This window comes from Pristis pectinata, chromosome 25 (assembly GCF_009764475.1).
Source record: "Pristis pectinata isolate sPriPec2 chromosome 25, sPriPec2.1.pri, whole genome shotgun sequence".
NCBI lineage: Eukaryota > Metazoa > Chordata > Chondrichthyes > Rhinopristiformes > Pristidae > Pristis > Pristis pectinata.
The window spans coordinates 13,095,421-13,110,060 of NC_067429.1; the positions used below are offsets into that span (position 1 = coordinate 13,095,421).

At 44.4% G+C, this 14,640-nt stretch overlaps 1 protein-coding gene across 2 annotated transcripts in view; it reads left to right on the forward strand.

Annotated features, from left to right (window-relative positions):
- The first annotated feature begins 605 nt into the window (after positions 1-605).
- The window catches only part of LOC127583024 (membrane primary amine oxidase-like), a 28,386-nt gene continuing 14,351 nt past the window's right edge, over positions 606-14,640 (forward strand). Inside the window, exon 1 of one of the 2 annotated variants that reach the window (XM_052038722.1) lies at positions 606-2,336. In XM_052038722.1, the coding sequence (XP_051894682.1) occupies positions 767-2,336 (1,570 nt within the window). In that variant the 5' untranslated portion in view covers positions 606-766. Of the gene's footprint in view, positions 2,337-9,456; positions 12,806-14,640 lie in introns of those variants that run through there. The other variant, XM_052038721.1, reaches the window with a different exon arrangement.

The window sequence follows — 14,640 nt, forward strand, 5'->3', positions numbered from 1 at the left end:
GGGGAGTTGGTGGTGATCCGTCCACACAGTGGACAAATGACTGCCGCGTTTTCTGCAATAACAGTAGGTCAAATGTACTCAGCCAGTTGCGAAGCGTCTTCAGAGATCTTGAGTTCACCAAGGTGCGGTACAGACTGTTTCAGCTCATAAATTCCTTCATGAAACCTCGCCGTTTGTCTACCTCTCACAAGAACCACATTAAGACCTAACTGATTGGCCATGTCGGACAATAACCCTAAAACCTTTTATGGTTCTGTTTAACAATGTTCCGGTGACAAGCCTTGAGTAATTTTTCACTTGTGCTTTCCTCCTTTCATTGTACCTGATCCCCACTGCGCTGATGTGACCCTGCAAATTATTTAACCGTTGAAAGCATTTAGTGAAATATGGGACAGGAGGATCGTAAATATTGGAAGAATTATTTACCTATACTCTGTCCGAACATAGTGGATAAGGGGAAACCGTTGAAAAGTATATATTTTTGGCAATCCCAAATTTACTTGTCTCTCTGTCTAACACTAATACCACAAACTTAAATTGAAGTTTATTCACAAGTTTGGATTTTCAGAAAGTACAAATCAAACTGAGGAGGCGCGTAAGGAGTTAAAATTTACAGAACAATTTGGGATTTGAACAGTCCAACGTCAACGTCGTTTGAGCCGATCGTAAACAGTGATCTGCCCCAGAGAGAAGACATCTGCGGCTTCACTGCTCAAAGGTGAAAACTAAACGGCCGCTTCAGGCGTTGCCGGCACCTGGGCTCATCATGAATCTGAAGGTTTTGTTCGCTGTCTTGGCGGTCGCTTTGGTAGCGATCATCGCTCTGAACTGGATCCTACTGGTGGCGATGTCGAGGACGGCGGCTTGTGAGAACCCCGACACCGAGGACGAGATCAGTGAGATGTGGGAGCAGCGCGATCACAAGAAGATGTTTGCAGATCTCAGTTCCCAGGAGCTGATGCAGGTCGTGCGGTACCTGAAGCACAACCTGGCCGTGACCCTGGTGAATTGCACGCAGGCCCTGCCCTCCGATAACTTCATCTACATGGTCGAGTTACAGCTTCCCCGCAAAGCGGACGCCTTGAGGTTCTTAGACCAGGGAGGGGACGCACCAAACAGGGAAGCCAGAGCCGTGGTGGTGTTTGGGGCACAGAGCAAGCCAAATATCACCGAGTACACCGTGGGACCTCTCCCCACCCCGACCTACCATGTGGACGTCACTTCTCGCAATTACAACAGCCTTCACTTTAACTCCAGACCAACAACTCTTTTGGAATATAAAACGATCAGATCAATCATGGGATTGGAAAAAGTTTCGGAACTTCTCAGGGAAAGTTACGGCTCGGACTGGAAGGTTGTGATACCTTTAGACTCAGCTCCTCGTGGGTTTAAATTGGGCGACAGAGAAACTTGGTTCCCGTTCACGAAAAACCTGAGCGGTACATTTCTGCATCCGCTGGGGTTTAATGTGCTGGTGGATCACAGCAGCACCAATATCTCGGAGTGGGGCGTGAAGCAAGTCTTTTACAACGGCCAGTACTTTGGCAGCATCGAGGAGCTGGTGGCCCAGTACAACAAGGGAACTGTGCAGAAGACTAACCTCCAAGGAAAGGATTCGGATCCCAACTACGCCTCGCTGAAACCCCGTAAGCAATTTCAAAGCTTCGGCCCTTTTCAGCACGAGCCTCAGGGACAACGATACCGCGTTTTAAATAATCACGTTAGCTACTTTGATTGGGAGTTGGCATTCCGACACAGCGCTGCGAGCGGCTTACAGTTGTTTGACATCCGATTCAAGAAGGAACGGCTGGTTTATGAATTGAGCATCCAAGAGCTGTCTTCTGTCTATGGAGGGGAGACGCCAGCTTTAATGAGAACCAAGTTCTTAGACCGTCATTATGGAATTGGGACAAGTTCCAATGAGCTGGTGAAGGGCGTGGACTGCCCCTACACCGCGACATTTGTCGACACCTTACACTTCATGGGCACCGATGAACCGCAGCGGATAATAAACTCCATCTGCATTTTTGAACAAAATCGAGCAATTCCTCTCAGACGCCACTACTCGAGTTGGTACAGTCCCCTCTCTTATGGGGGGTTACTCGACAACGTGCTGATCATCAGATCAGTAACAACTGCGGGCAACTATGATTACATCTTTGATTTCGTGTTCCACAACAACGGGGTGATTGAGACCAAAGTATTTCCGTCAGGGTATGCCCTAACCTCGTTTATTTCGGAAGAAAAAACTAATTACGGAGCCAAACTTGAAGAGAACGTTCTGGGCAACATTCACACTCACTTCTTGCACTTCAAGGCTGACTTGGATATCATGGGTAGGTATCAGTGAGTTTCATCGTTCTTGTGTTCGTGTGTTCTTTTGATGTTAACTTTGCCTCCATTGCGAGAGGTTATATCTGTGATTTCTGTACTGTCTCCGATCTTTGTTCGGTAGGGAATTTTGCAAAAGTCTGCGTGGCGCTCTGGTGTTGATGCGCTAGTGCCATTGTTGTTGAACAGAGGGTCTCTGGAAAAAAAGATTTCTAAATGGTGGGTGGACTTGCATCTGTCGTTAAGAAACGTGCCTCCTCCTGGAAGCGTCTGTGATGTGTCACGATAGTGGCCAAAATTCAACAGTTGTTAAAACCAATTCACTGCTCAGTTATACAATTCATTGCCGGACAGTCCATAATGGCGACAGTGTCACAAAAGCAATCAACTCATCGAAGCGTTTTTTAAACTCGTGTAGCCCACCCAGAATGACGTTTCTGTTCGACACCAGGAAACATTTCTGAAATAAATCCCTGATCACCTAAAAATATTTACTTCACGCGGTGAATTCTCCGGTTCCCTTCACCCCGTGTGCTTTCCCCGAGCACCTTGCATGCTTGAACTTGGTATTTTATCTGCATTCGATCGTCAGTATTTCCCCCTCCCCCCCCCCCCCCCCCCCCCCCCCCGTTACTCATGAACTCGCTCAGCCTCCTCTCCCAGTTCTGGGGGAGCTCTTTCTCCAACTCTTGGTTTGGTTCATCTCCTCTTCCCCAGCTGTCTGAGAATGAATCTGACTGTTAATTTTATTTCACCAGTGGGGCTAATTTCTACGCTAAGAGCATCAATTGGTTCCAGCCTACCTTGGTTCCTCTGCTGCTGAAAACCTGTCCATGTCTTTGTTTTGTCCAGAAGTGGTTATTCCACTGCCGCCTTCAACAGTGTCCCATCTTCTACCCATGTCCTGCCATTCAATATTAGCCTAGCTGATCATTCGGATTCGGTGCCCTGTTCCTGCTGTGTTCCCTACCTCTTGGTCCCTTTAGTCATAGAGCAACACAGCACAGGAAACAGGCCCTTCAGCCCAACTTGTCCATGCTGACCAATGCACCCATCTAAGCTAGGCCCATTTGCCTCAGATTTGGCCCATATCCCTCTAAACCTTTCCTATCCATGCGCCTGTCCAAGTGTTTTTTTAAATGTTGTTATTGTACCTGCCTCAACCACTTCCTCTGACAGCTCATTCCATATACATACCACCCTCTGTGCGAAGAAGTTTCCCCTCAGGTCCCTTTCAAATCTGCCCCCCCCCCCCCAACCTTAAACCTATGCCCTCCAGTTTTTGATGCCCTTTCCCTGGGAAAAAGACCGCGTGTGTCCACCCTATCTATGCCCTAAGAAAACTATCTGAATCCTTCTTGAAGATATTTAATGATTTGGATTTAACTGCTTTCTGTGATGGAAAATTCTGCAGGTTCACCAATATCAGGAGAAGTCATTTCTCCTTATCTAGGTCTTTAAAGGCTTACCTCTTATCCTTAGCAATCTTGCCTCTGTCTCTCCACTAGTAAGCTCCTATCCTTGTCAGTGTTAGTTTTCAAATGGTACACCTGTATTGGCAACTGTCTTTCACTGAAGTACGGTTTTCACTTGGTCTAATGACCATGAACAGTTTCATCTAACATAAATGATATCTTGCACAAAGGAAATGCTGGGAATACTCAGCCTGTCAGACAACATCCGTGGAAAGAGAAACAGACTTTTCAGATCAATGGAATAGTTAGAAATTAGATACATTTTAAGTGGCAGGGAAGTTTGAGGTAAGGGAGAACAAAGGAAATATCTGTGAGAGAGACAAAACCAAGACAGACCAAATGTTCAACACCAGGAAACATTTCTGAAATAAATCCCTAATCATCTAAAAATATTCACTTCACGTGGTGAATTCTCCAGTTCCCTTCACCTGTGACCTTTCCCTGAGGACTTAGCATACCAATATCAGAAATGCTGGTGGTTCTGAAGGGGAGAGAGTGAGGAAGTCTTGTTAATTGCAGTCAAACTGTCTGCAGGTGTTGGAGATTGGCCGGGGAAAGTATAGAGGGATAGGGATCTAATGCAGGAAAATGGAATTAATGTAGATAGGCATCACTGTCAGCATGGACAATGTGTACCGAGAGGGTCGTTTCTGTGCTGTTTCTATGTTTGTCTGATTCTATGATGGAGATGAATGAGAAGAGAGGCGAATGCAAAAAAAAAACTGAGATATAAAACACTGCAGTTGCTGGAAATCTGAAATAAAAAAGAATGCTGGAAATCAGAAGATCAGGCAGCATCTGTGGAGAGAGAAACAGAGTTAACATTAATGGTTGATGACACTTCAACAGAACTGGCCAGTTCTAACACAAACAGGAGAGGCTGGTTATCTGAAATTGAAGAATTCACTGTTGAGTCCTGAGGTCTTTAGTGTGCCAAAGATAAGGTATTGTTCATCAAACTAACATTGGGCTTTGGAACAGTGTAAGAGGCCAGAGATATTAGAACTCAGGGTAGAGTAGGAAAGACAATAAAAATGAATTAAAGTGATTTTATTTCAAAGTTTCAACATTTGCAGTTCTTTGGTTTTCAAAGAAAGATGATTGTGGATAGAGGTCACCGCAGCCTTAGAATATCCTCAGGGCAGTATTGTAGGATCAACTATCTTCAGCTGTTTCATTAATGATCTTCCTTCTATCACAGTGGTACAAGAGGGGGTGTTGATTCATAAGTGCACAATGTTCAATTCCATGTATAGCTCCTCAGAAAGTGAAGCAGTCAATGACTGCATGCAGCATGACTTAGGCAAATTTCAAGCATGGACTGATAGGCAGTAAGTAATATCTATACCACTAAAGTGGCTTGTGGTTAAACCCTGTGTCCAACAAAATAGAGTCTAACCACCTACTCCTGACGTTCAAGTCATTTACCTTTGCTGAATTCCCACCTATCCTAGGAGTCACCATTCAACAGAAAATCAACTAGACTGCCACATAAATACTCAGGCTACAGGTAGTTCAGAGGCTGGGTATTCTGTGGTGATTAATTCTCCTCCTGACACCTGTGATGTTTTCCACCATCCACAAATCACAAGTAAGAAGTGCGATGGAATCCTCTTCACTTGCCTGGATGAGTGCTGCTCCAACAACACTCAAGACACTTGATATCACCCAGGACAAAGCATCCTTCTTGGTTGGCAGCCCATCCAGGACCTTAAATGTTCATTGCTTCCACCTCAGTAATACTGCAGCTGTAGTGCATACCTTCTACAAAATACAAAGCAGTTACTTGCCGACACCACTCTGACAACATCTCCAAAATTGCAACCTCTGCCATCAAGAAAGACCAGGGGTGTTCTTGTACACCACCACCTGCAGATTCCCCTCCAAATTGCACACCACCCTGACTTTGAAATATATCCCTTGTCCATCATTTTTCTCAAGCCTAAATCCTGAATCTCCTACCCAACAGGTTTGTAGGAGCACTTCAACAGGACTGGAGCAGTTCAAGTTGATGGCTCACCACCATCTTATAAAGGACAGTTCAGTCCTGGGTTTTCCAGCAACACCTGCATCCCAAAATGAAATTAAAAGGTTACTAGATGTTAAAAAGGTGACAAAACAAATGGATGAAATTAGAGCAGTGGAAGAGGTGTACATGGATTTTAGTAAGGCATTTGATAAGATTCCCCATGGTAGGCTCATCCAGAAAGTCATGAGGCATGAGATCCATCAAAACTTGGCTGTGTGGATTCGGAATTGGTTTGCCAACACAAGGCAAAGGGTGGTAGTAGATGGAGTGTATTCCGCCTGGAGCTTGGTGACTGGTGATGTTCCGCAGGGACTTGTTCTGGGACCCCTGCTTTTGTGATTTTTTTTTTATAAATGACTTGCATGAGGAAGTGGAGGGATGAGTTAGTAAGTTTGCAGATGACACGAAGTTTAGATGTGTTTTGGATAGTGTAGAGGGTTGTCATAGGTTACAACAGGATATAGACAGGATGCAGAGTTCAGCAGAGAAACAGCAGATGGAGTTCAATCCAGAAAAGTGTGAAGTGATATACTTTGGAAGATTGAACTTGAAGGTGGAGTCCAAGGTTAATGGCAGGATTCTTAGCAGTGTGGACAAACAGAGGGATCTTGGGGTCCAAGTCCATAGATCCCTCAAAGTTGCCATGCAAATTGATAGGGTGGTTAAGAAGGTGTATGGTGTGCTGGCCTTCATTATTTAGGGTATTGAGTTCAAGAGCCACAAGGTCATGTTGCAGCTCTATAAAACTCTGGTTAGACCACACTTGGAGTATTGTGTTCAGTTCTGGTCACCTCATTATAGGAAGGATGTGGAAGCTTTACAGAGGGTGCAGAGGAGATTCACTAGGATGCTGCCTGGATTGGAGGGTATGTCTTATGAGGATAGGTTGAGTGAGCTAGGGATTTTCTCTTTGAAGAGAAGGAGGATGAGAGGTGACTTGATAGAGGTGTACAAGACAATAAGAGGCATTGATTGAGTGGACAGTCAGAGACTTTTTCCCAGGGTGAAAATGGCTAACACAAGGGGGCATAATTATAACATGATTTGATAGGGGGGATGTCAGGGGTAAGTTTTTTTACACAGAGAGTGGTGGGTGCATGGAACGCACTGCCGGCAGAGTTTGTGGGGCAGATACATTAGGGACGTTTAAGAGACTCTTAGATAGCCACAAGAATGATAGAGAAATGGAGGGCTATGTGGGAGGGCAGGGTTAGTTGAATATTAGAGCAGGATAAAATGTCGGCACAACATCATGGACTGAAGGACCTGTACTGTGTGTTATGTTCTATGATATTTACCAGGATACTACCTGGATTACATAACAGGTCTCATGAGGAAAGGTTGAGCGAGCTAGGACTTTTCTCTTTGGAGCGATGGAGGATTAGAGGAGACTTGATAGAGCTGTATACGATTAGAGAGGCACAGATAATGCAGACGGCCAGTACCTTTTTCCCAGGGCAGCAATGACCAATACCAGAGGACATCCTTTTAAGGTGAGTGGCTGAAAGTTTAGGGGTGTGTCCAAGGTAGTTTTTTGTTACGTAAAGAGTGGTGGGTGCCTGGAACACTCTGCCAGGGATGGTGGTAGAGGCTGATACAATGGGGACATTTAAAAGACTCTTAGATAGGCACATGGATGTAAGAAAAATGGAGGCTTATGCGCTATGTAGGAAGGAAGGGTTAGATTGATTGTGAAGTAGGTTTGCATAGGTCAGCACAACATTGTGGGCCGAAGGGCCTGTACTGTGCTCTACTGTTCTGTGTTCTAAACCCTAGAAATAGGGATTTCCATGGACATGCTGCAGGAGTGGAAACAGCCTCCCCTCCACGGACTCTGTCTTTACCTCTCTGCCTTGGTGAAGCAGCCAACATAATCAAAGACCCCACCCACCCAGGTCATTCTCTCTTCTCCCCTCTCCCATCAGGCAGAAGATACAGGAGCCTGAGGGCACATACCACCAGGCTTAAGGACAGCTTCTATCCCACTGCGATAAGACTATTGAACGGTTCCCTTATACGATGAGATGGACTCTGACCTCACAATCTACCATGTTGTGACCTTGCACCTTATTGTCTACCTGCACTGCACTTCCTCTGTAGCTGTGACACTTTACTCTGTACTGTTATTGTTTTTACCTGTACTACCTCAATGCACTCTGTACTAACTCAATGTAATTGCACTGTGTAATGAATTGACCTGTATGATCGGTATGCAAGACAAGTTTTTCACTGTACCTCAGTACAAGTGACAATAATAAACCAATAGCAATACCAATAAAGGGCATATAGAAAATTGCATTAATATGCATACTTTTTGTCCAAAATATTCCTCCTTTAGTCATGATGCAACATGGGAGTGCTGAAGCAACATACAATAAAATTTAATTCATTGTCCAACTTTCCAGAAGTCTTGATTGTTTAGCATCTGGACCACCAGGTGATGTTTGGTCCCTTCTGACTCAGTGGGGCACCGGTTTCTGCACTCCCTTCTGAATCTCCAGGGCCCTGGTTCCCTTACCCTCATGAAACAGATAACTTATTGTAACTCTGGGAGCTGCACAGAACCTGTTGCTTTACTGAAAAACACACAGAGGAGAAAGCCAGTGAGAGAGAATGTGTGTATGAGGGAGCTAAGAAGAGAGAGAAGGAACAAAGAATCACCTGATGCCCTTTACATGAGAAGTCCCAGAATGAGAATGTCAACAAATTGCAAACATGTACCTTGTGTCATGTCACATCTTTTCCCCTTAAAAGGTATGATATGTGATTCATGTTAATCCTTACTGGGAGAGGTTCTTTTAGGAGATAGTGTTATTTTATTTGGTACCACTTCCCCCTAGTGGTCAGTTAGTGCCAGAAGATAAAAGGGTTCTGCACAAAGCAAAGCATGTGATTAAAAACTGCTGAACTTGTGTGTGTTATTTTCACCATAACATATTGTTTTGGCACTGTCAAATTAATCAAACATTTGATTGATATATTTGGTAATTTAAGTAAAATGCATAAGAAAAAAGCACTTGCTTGTTAAACAAACCCAATAAAAACAGAAAATGCTGGAAATACTCAGCCGGTCAGGTTGAAGACGTTTATTCAGAACCTTCATCAGGCTTTTGACCTGAAAAGTTCACTCTGTTTCTCTTCCCACAGGTTCGGCCTCACCTGCTGAGTATTTCCAACATTTGGTGTTTTTAGTTTGGATTTCCAGCATCTGCAGTTGTTTTGTGATTTTCACCAATAAATTACAAGAAGTTATTCTTCGGCTGCCTTTGAGTTTCTTCAGGTAACTGGGGAAAAAATGCTAAATACAACTGAAAACAATTAATTGTCACTTTAAAAAGGCTTCAACATTTTTCTACAATAAGTATTCAAAAAATTTTAAGTAACATTGTAAAGGGCTCCCTCCTTAAAGTAGAAGAGAAGTTCTTTAACTTTTAACCTTTGTTTGGCTATCATGTTGATTTATTTTCTTATCTTACAAAACTTCTGTGTAGAAGGAGTCAATCCAAATATCTAGTTCAGGCTTGTTGTACTTGAATTAAATTGCACTTAACTGAATAGTCAAATTCATCTTAAACAATGTTATGCATTTTAATTTAGACTGCTTGAAACAAAAGCTATTTCTTAACTGCCAAATTAAAAGAGTTCTAATTTCAACTTCAAGGCCACACCAGCTCTCAAGTTCACCCCAGCTGTCGAGAAATCCTATCATTAAAAGATAACATGCCAACATCTACAATCAAAATCTTTCATTTTTTGTTCAACATAGACTGGTCACATTGTGAACACTGAATGCAGTACACTCAGTACAGTAAATTGGAAGAGGTGCAAGTAAATGGGCAAAACAAGTTAAGACCAAACATCATACCTCTTGCATCAGTTAAAGACCAAAAACATGACACAAGTGTCTCACAAAAGAATCTATGTTTGCAGAAAATGAACACTTCCAAAAACAAAGACAGAACAACTAAGGGTCAGCAGCTTTAACTTATGAGCAGATACTGAGCACTGAGCAAAATCTTTTTAAAGATAAGATAAATGTACATCGAAACACAATGAAATGCATCTTTTTGCGTAGAGTGTTCTGGGGCAGCCCACAAGTGTCGCCACGCTTCTGGCGCCAACATAGCATGCCCACAACTTCCTAACCTGTTATGTCTTTGGAATGTGGGAGGAAACTGGAGCACCCAGAGGAAATCCATGCAGACACGGGGAGAACGTTCAGACTCCTTACAAACAGTGGCCGGATTTGAAACTGGGTCGCTGGTACTGTAAGGCATTACACTAACTGCTACACTACCGTCCCTGCCCTAGACAGGGATTGCCCAGGATGTGTTCAGAACCATTGAAATACTCTCCACCAGCAGAACATAGTAGCTGCAGTGTGCATAGCTTCTAAAAAATGCACTGCAGTTGCTCACCCAGGCTTCTCTAACAGCATCTCTCCTGAACCCACAACCTTTACCAACAAGCACAGCCAGTGCACAGAAACACTACCGCCTGTGGACCCCATCCAAACCACACACCACCCTGACTCACTGGTGCTTCACTGTCACTGGGTCTAAATTCTGGAACTCCCAATCCAACAACTTCACCAGAAGGAGTGTAGCGGTTCACAAAGGCAGCTCACCACCACTTTCTCAAGGACATTTAGTAATGGGCAATAAGTGTTGCCCTTACCTGATGCCCAGATCCCTGAAATTTAAAAAAAAACTCCCTAGTGTTAGGGGCATTGTTTTTCACTGTTTGGAATGACATGTTTTCTTATAACCTGTAACTCTGAATGTTGGTTGGCTGGTCTTCTCTTCAGTGCTCACTTGATTTTTTTTAACTACATCCATCTCTCTCAATAACCCAATTTTCTCTCTCAGGGAACTTTTGGAAGGGTAATTGAAACATGGTGAGTTAGGAAGAACTGGAGAGAGAGTAGGAGTATCAGTGAACTTGACTACCTCAATGCACTCTGTACTAACTCAATGTAACTGCACTGTGTAATGAATTGACCTGTACGATCGGTATGCAAGACAAGTTTTTCACTGTACCTCGGTACAAGTGACAATAATAGACCAATACCAATTCTCTGTCAGTTTTCCACGCTAACCACGCTCAATCCCAGCTCAGATCAATTAGGGCCGGTTTGAGTTGAATTTCATCTTCCAGAGTCTTATTTCAACTGCACAGGGTAAAGTTGGCAACCCGCCAACTTCGTCCTTCTGTCCAGAAACAGTTAAATCCTCCAAAACCATTCCCTACATCCTTGAGCATTCTGGGACGTACATTCCGGGCACACAGTTGTGGAGTCGGCGGAGCCCGCGCAGTTACAACGTGGGCGAGGAGAAATTGCTTTAGAAATAAGCACGAAAACATCCAACACTTCAGGCGTTGCCGGCGCCTGGGCTCATCATGAATCTGAAGGTTTTGTTCGCTGTCTTGGCGGTCGCTTTGGTAGCGATCATCGCTCTGAACTGGATCCTACTGGTGGCGATGTCGAGGACGGCGGCTTGTGAGAACCCCGACACCGAGGACGAGATCAGTGAGATGTGGGAGCAGCGCGATCACAAGAAGATGTTTGCAGATCTCAGTTCCCAGGAGCTGATGCAGGTCGTGCGGTACCTGAAGCACAACCTGGCCGTGACCCTGGTGAATTGCACGCAGGCCCTGCCCTCCGATAACTTCATCTACATGGTCGAGTTACAGCTTCCCCGCAAAGCGGACGCCTTGAGGTTCTTAGACCAGGGAGGGGACGCACCAAACAGGGAAGCCAGAGCCGTGGTGGTGTTTGGGGCACAGAGCAAGCCAAATATCACCGAGTACACCGTGGGACCTCTCCCCACCCCGACCTACCATGTGGACGTCACTTCTCGCAATTACAACAGCCTTCACTTTAACTCCAGACCAACAACTCTTTTGGAATATAAAACGATCAGATCAATCATGGGATTGGAAAAAGTTTCGGAACTTCTCAGGGAAAGTTACGGCTCGGACTGGAAGGTTGTGATACCTTTAGACTCAGCTCCTCGTGGGTTTAAATTGGGCGACAGAGAAACTTGGTTCCCGTTCACGAAAAACCTGAGCGGTACATTTCTGCATCCGCTGGGGTTTAATGTGCTGGTGGATCACAGCAGCACCAATATCTCGGAGTGGGGCGTGAAGCAAGTCTTTTACAACGGCCAGTACTTTGGCAGCATCGAGGAGCTGGTGGCCCAGTACAACAAGGGAACTGTGCAGAAGACTAACCTCCAAGGAAAGGATTCGGATCCCAACTACGCCTCGCTGAAACCCCGTAAGCAATTTCAAAGCTTCGGCCCTTTTCAGCACGAGCCTCAGGGACAACGATACCGCGTTTTAAATAATCACGTTAGCTACTTTGATTGGGAGTTGGCATTCCGACACAGCGCTGCGAGCGGCTTACAGTTGTTTGACATCCGATTCAAGAAGGAACGGCTGGTTTATGAATTGAGCATCCAAGAGCTGTCTTCTGTCTATGGAGGGGAGACGCCAGCTTTAATGAGAACCAAGTTCTTAGACCGTCATTATGGAATTGGGACAAGTTCCAATGAGCTGGTGAAGGGCGTGGACTGCCCCTACACCGCGACATTTGTCGACACCTTACACTTCATGGGCACCGATGAACCGCAGCGGATAATAAACTCCATCTGCATTTTTGAACAAAATCGAGCAATTCCTCTCAGACGCCACTACTCGAGTTGGTACAGTCCCCTCTCTTATGGGGGGTTACTCGACAACGTGCTGATCATCAGATCAGTAACAACTGCGGGCAACTATGATTACATCTTTGATTTCGTGTTCCACAACAACGGGGTGATTGAGACCAAAGTATTTCCGTCAGGGTATGCCCTAACCTCGTTTATTTCGGAAGAAAAAACTAATTACGGAGCCAAACTTGAAGAGAACGTTCTGGGCAACATTCACACTCACTTCTTGCACTTCAAGGCTGACTTGGATATCATGGGTAGGTGTCAGTGAGTTTCATCGTTCTTGTGTTCGTGTGTTCTTTTGATGTTAACTTTGCCTCCATTGCGAGAGGTTATATCTAAAGAATTCTACCCTTCTAATGAAAATTAGAAAAATCCAGTTGCTGGCAACCTGAAGTAAAAACTTGACCTGACGAATTTTTCCCGCATTTTCTATTTTTACTCACCTGCCTTTTGTGATATCTCTGGATATTTTCTCATGTTAATTTCCTAAAGTCTGCCTCTGTCTCTGATCTCAGAACGTTAATGTCATTGTTAATGAGCATATATCGTGTCTCTGACCACAAGAGATTTCTAAATAATGGGTGACCGTGCATCAGTGATAAAGAAAAATGTTTTTTTTACGGAAACAATGGTGACACATTAAGTTATGAGGGGCATAGGTAGGGTGGACAAGCAATATCGTTCTCCCATTATTGAGGGATCCAATACCAGAGGGCATGCATTTAATGTGAGAGGGTGGTAGGTTCAGAACAGACATGAGGGGTATGTTTTTTACTGAGAGAGTGGTGGATGCCTCGAATGCGTTGCCTGATAGGGTGGTGGAGGCAAACTCATTGGGTGCTTTCAAGAATGGCTTGGATGGGCACATGAATGAGAGGAAAATAGAGGGATATGGGCATTCTGTAGGTAGGAGGGATTAGCTATGTCGGCACAACATTGTGGGCCAAAGGGCCTGTTCTGTGCTGTACTGTTCTATGTTCTATAACAAGGCAGGTAATAATGGTGACCGACTTTCCCGGGTTGTTGAACAGAATTCACTGTCGTCACAAAATTGTTTTGATTACCGACTAGTCAATGTCACTTAACATCACAAAAGCAATCAACTCATTGAAATATTGTTTTTAAATACCGATGCTGGCCCACCCCTAGAGTCATAGAGCAATACAGCACGGATAAAAGCCCTTCGGCCCAACCAGTCCATGCCGACCACGGTGCTCACCCAGCTAGTCCTAATTTCCTACGTTTGGCCCATATCTCTCTAAGCTCCGCCCCTCCATGTACCTATCCAAGTGCTTCTTAAATGATACTATCGTATCTGCCTCAATCACTTCTTCTGGCAGCTTGTTCCATATACTTACCACCCTCTGTGTGAAAAAGTTGCCCCTCAGGTCCCTTTTAAAATCTTTCCCCTCTCACCCTAAATCTATGCCCCCTGGTTATGGACTCCCCTACCCTGGGGAAAAGACTGCTACTGTCAACCTTATCAATGCCTCTCATAATTTTAAACATTTCTATAAGATTGCCCCTCATTCTCCTACCTTGCAAGAACTAAAGACCTGGCCTGACCAACCTGTCCCTATAACTCAGGCCCTCTAGTTAATATCATTTATTAACTTCCTTTATGGAAGAAAATCTGACACTGGTATTTAACTCCAGACTCACAGCAATGCAGTTTACACTAACTAATTAATCTCTGAAAAGGCCAAGCATTCCACTCAGATGCCTCAGAATCATGAAAGAAATCTTTAAACATCTACAAAATATTCATTCCACGCTGTGAATTCTCCAGTTACCTTCACCCCATGTCCTTTCCCCAAGGACTTTGCATGTTTGAACATGGTATTTTAAGTGTATTTGGTTGTCAGTATTCTCCCAGCCTGTAAATCACTCAGCCTCCTCTCCCAGTTCTGCAGGAACTCTTCCCCAGCTGTTGACGCCATTCCTCTTCCAACTGCTGTTTCAGAGTGAATCAGGTTGTTAACAATTTTATATAACCTGTGCTGCTTATTTCTAGCTTTACATTTCCACTGGTTCCAACCTACCTTGGTTCCTCTGCTGTTGAAAACCTATCTGTTATCTTCAGATGTCA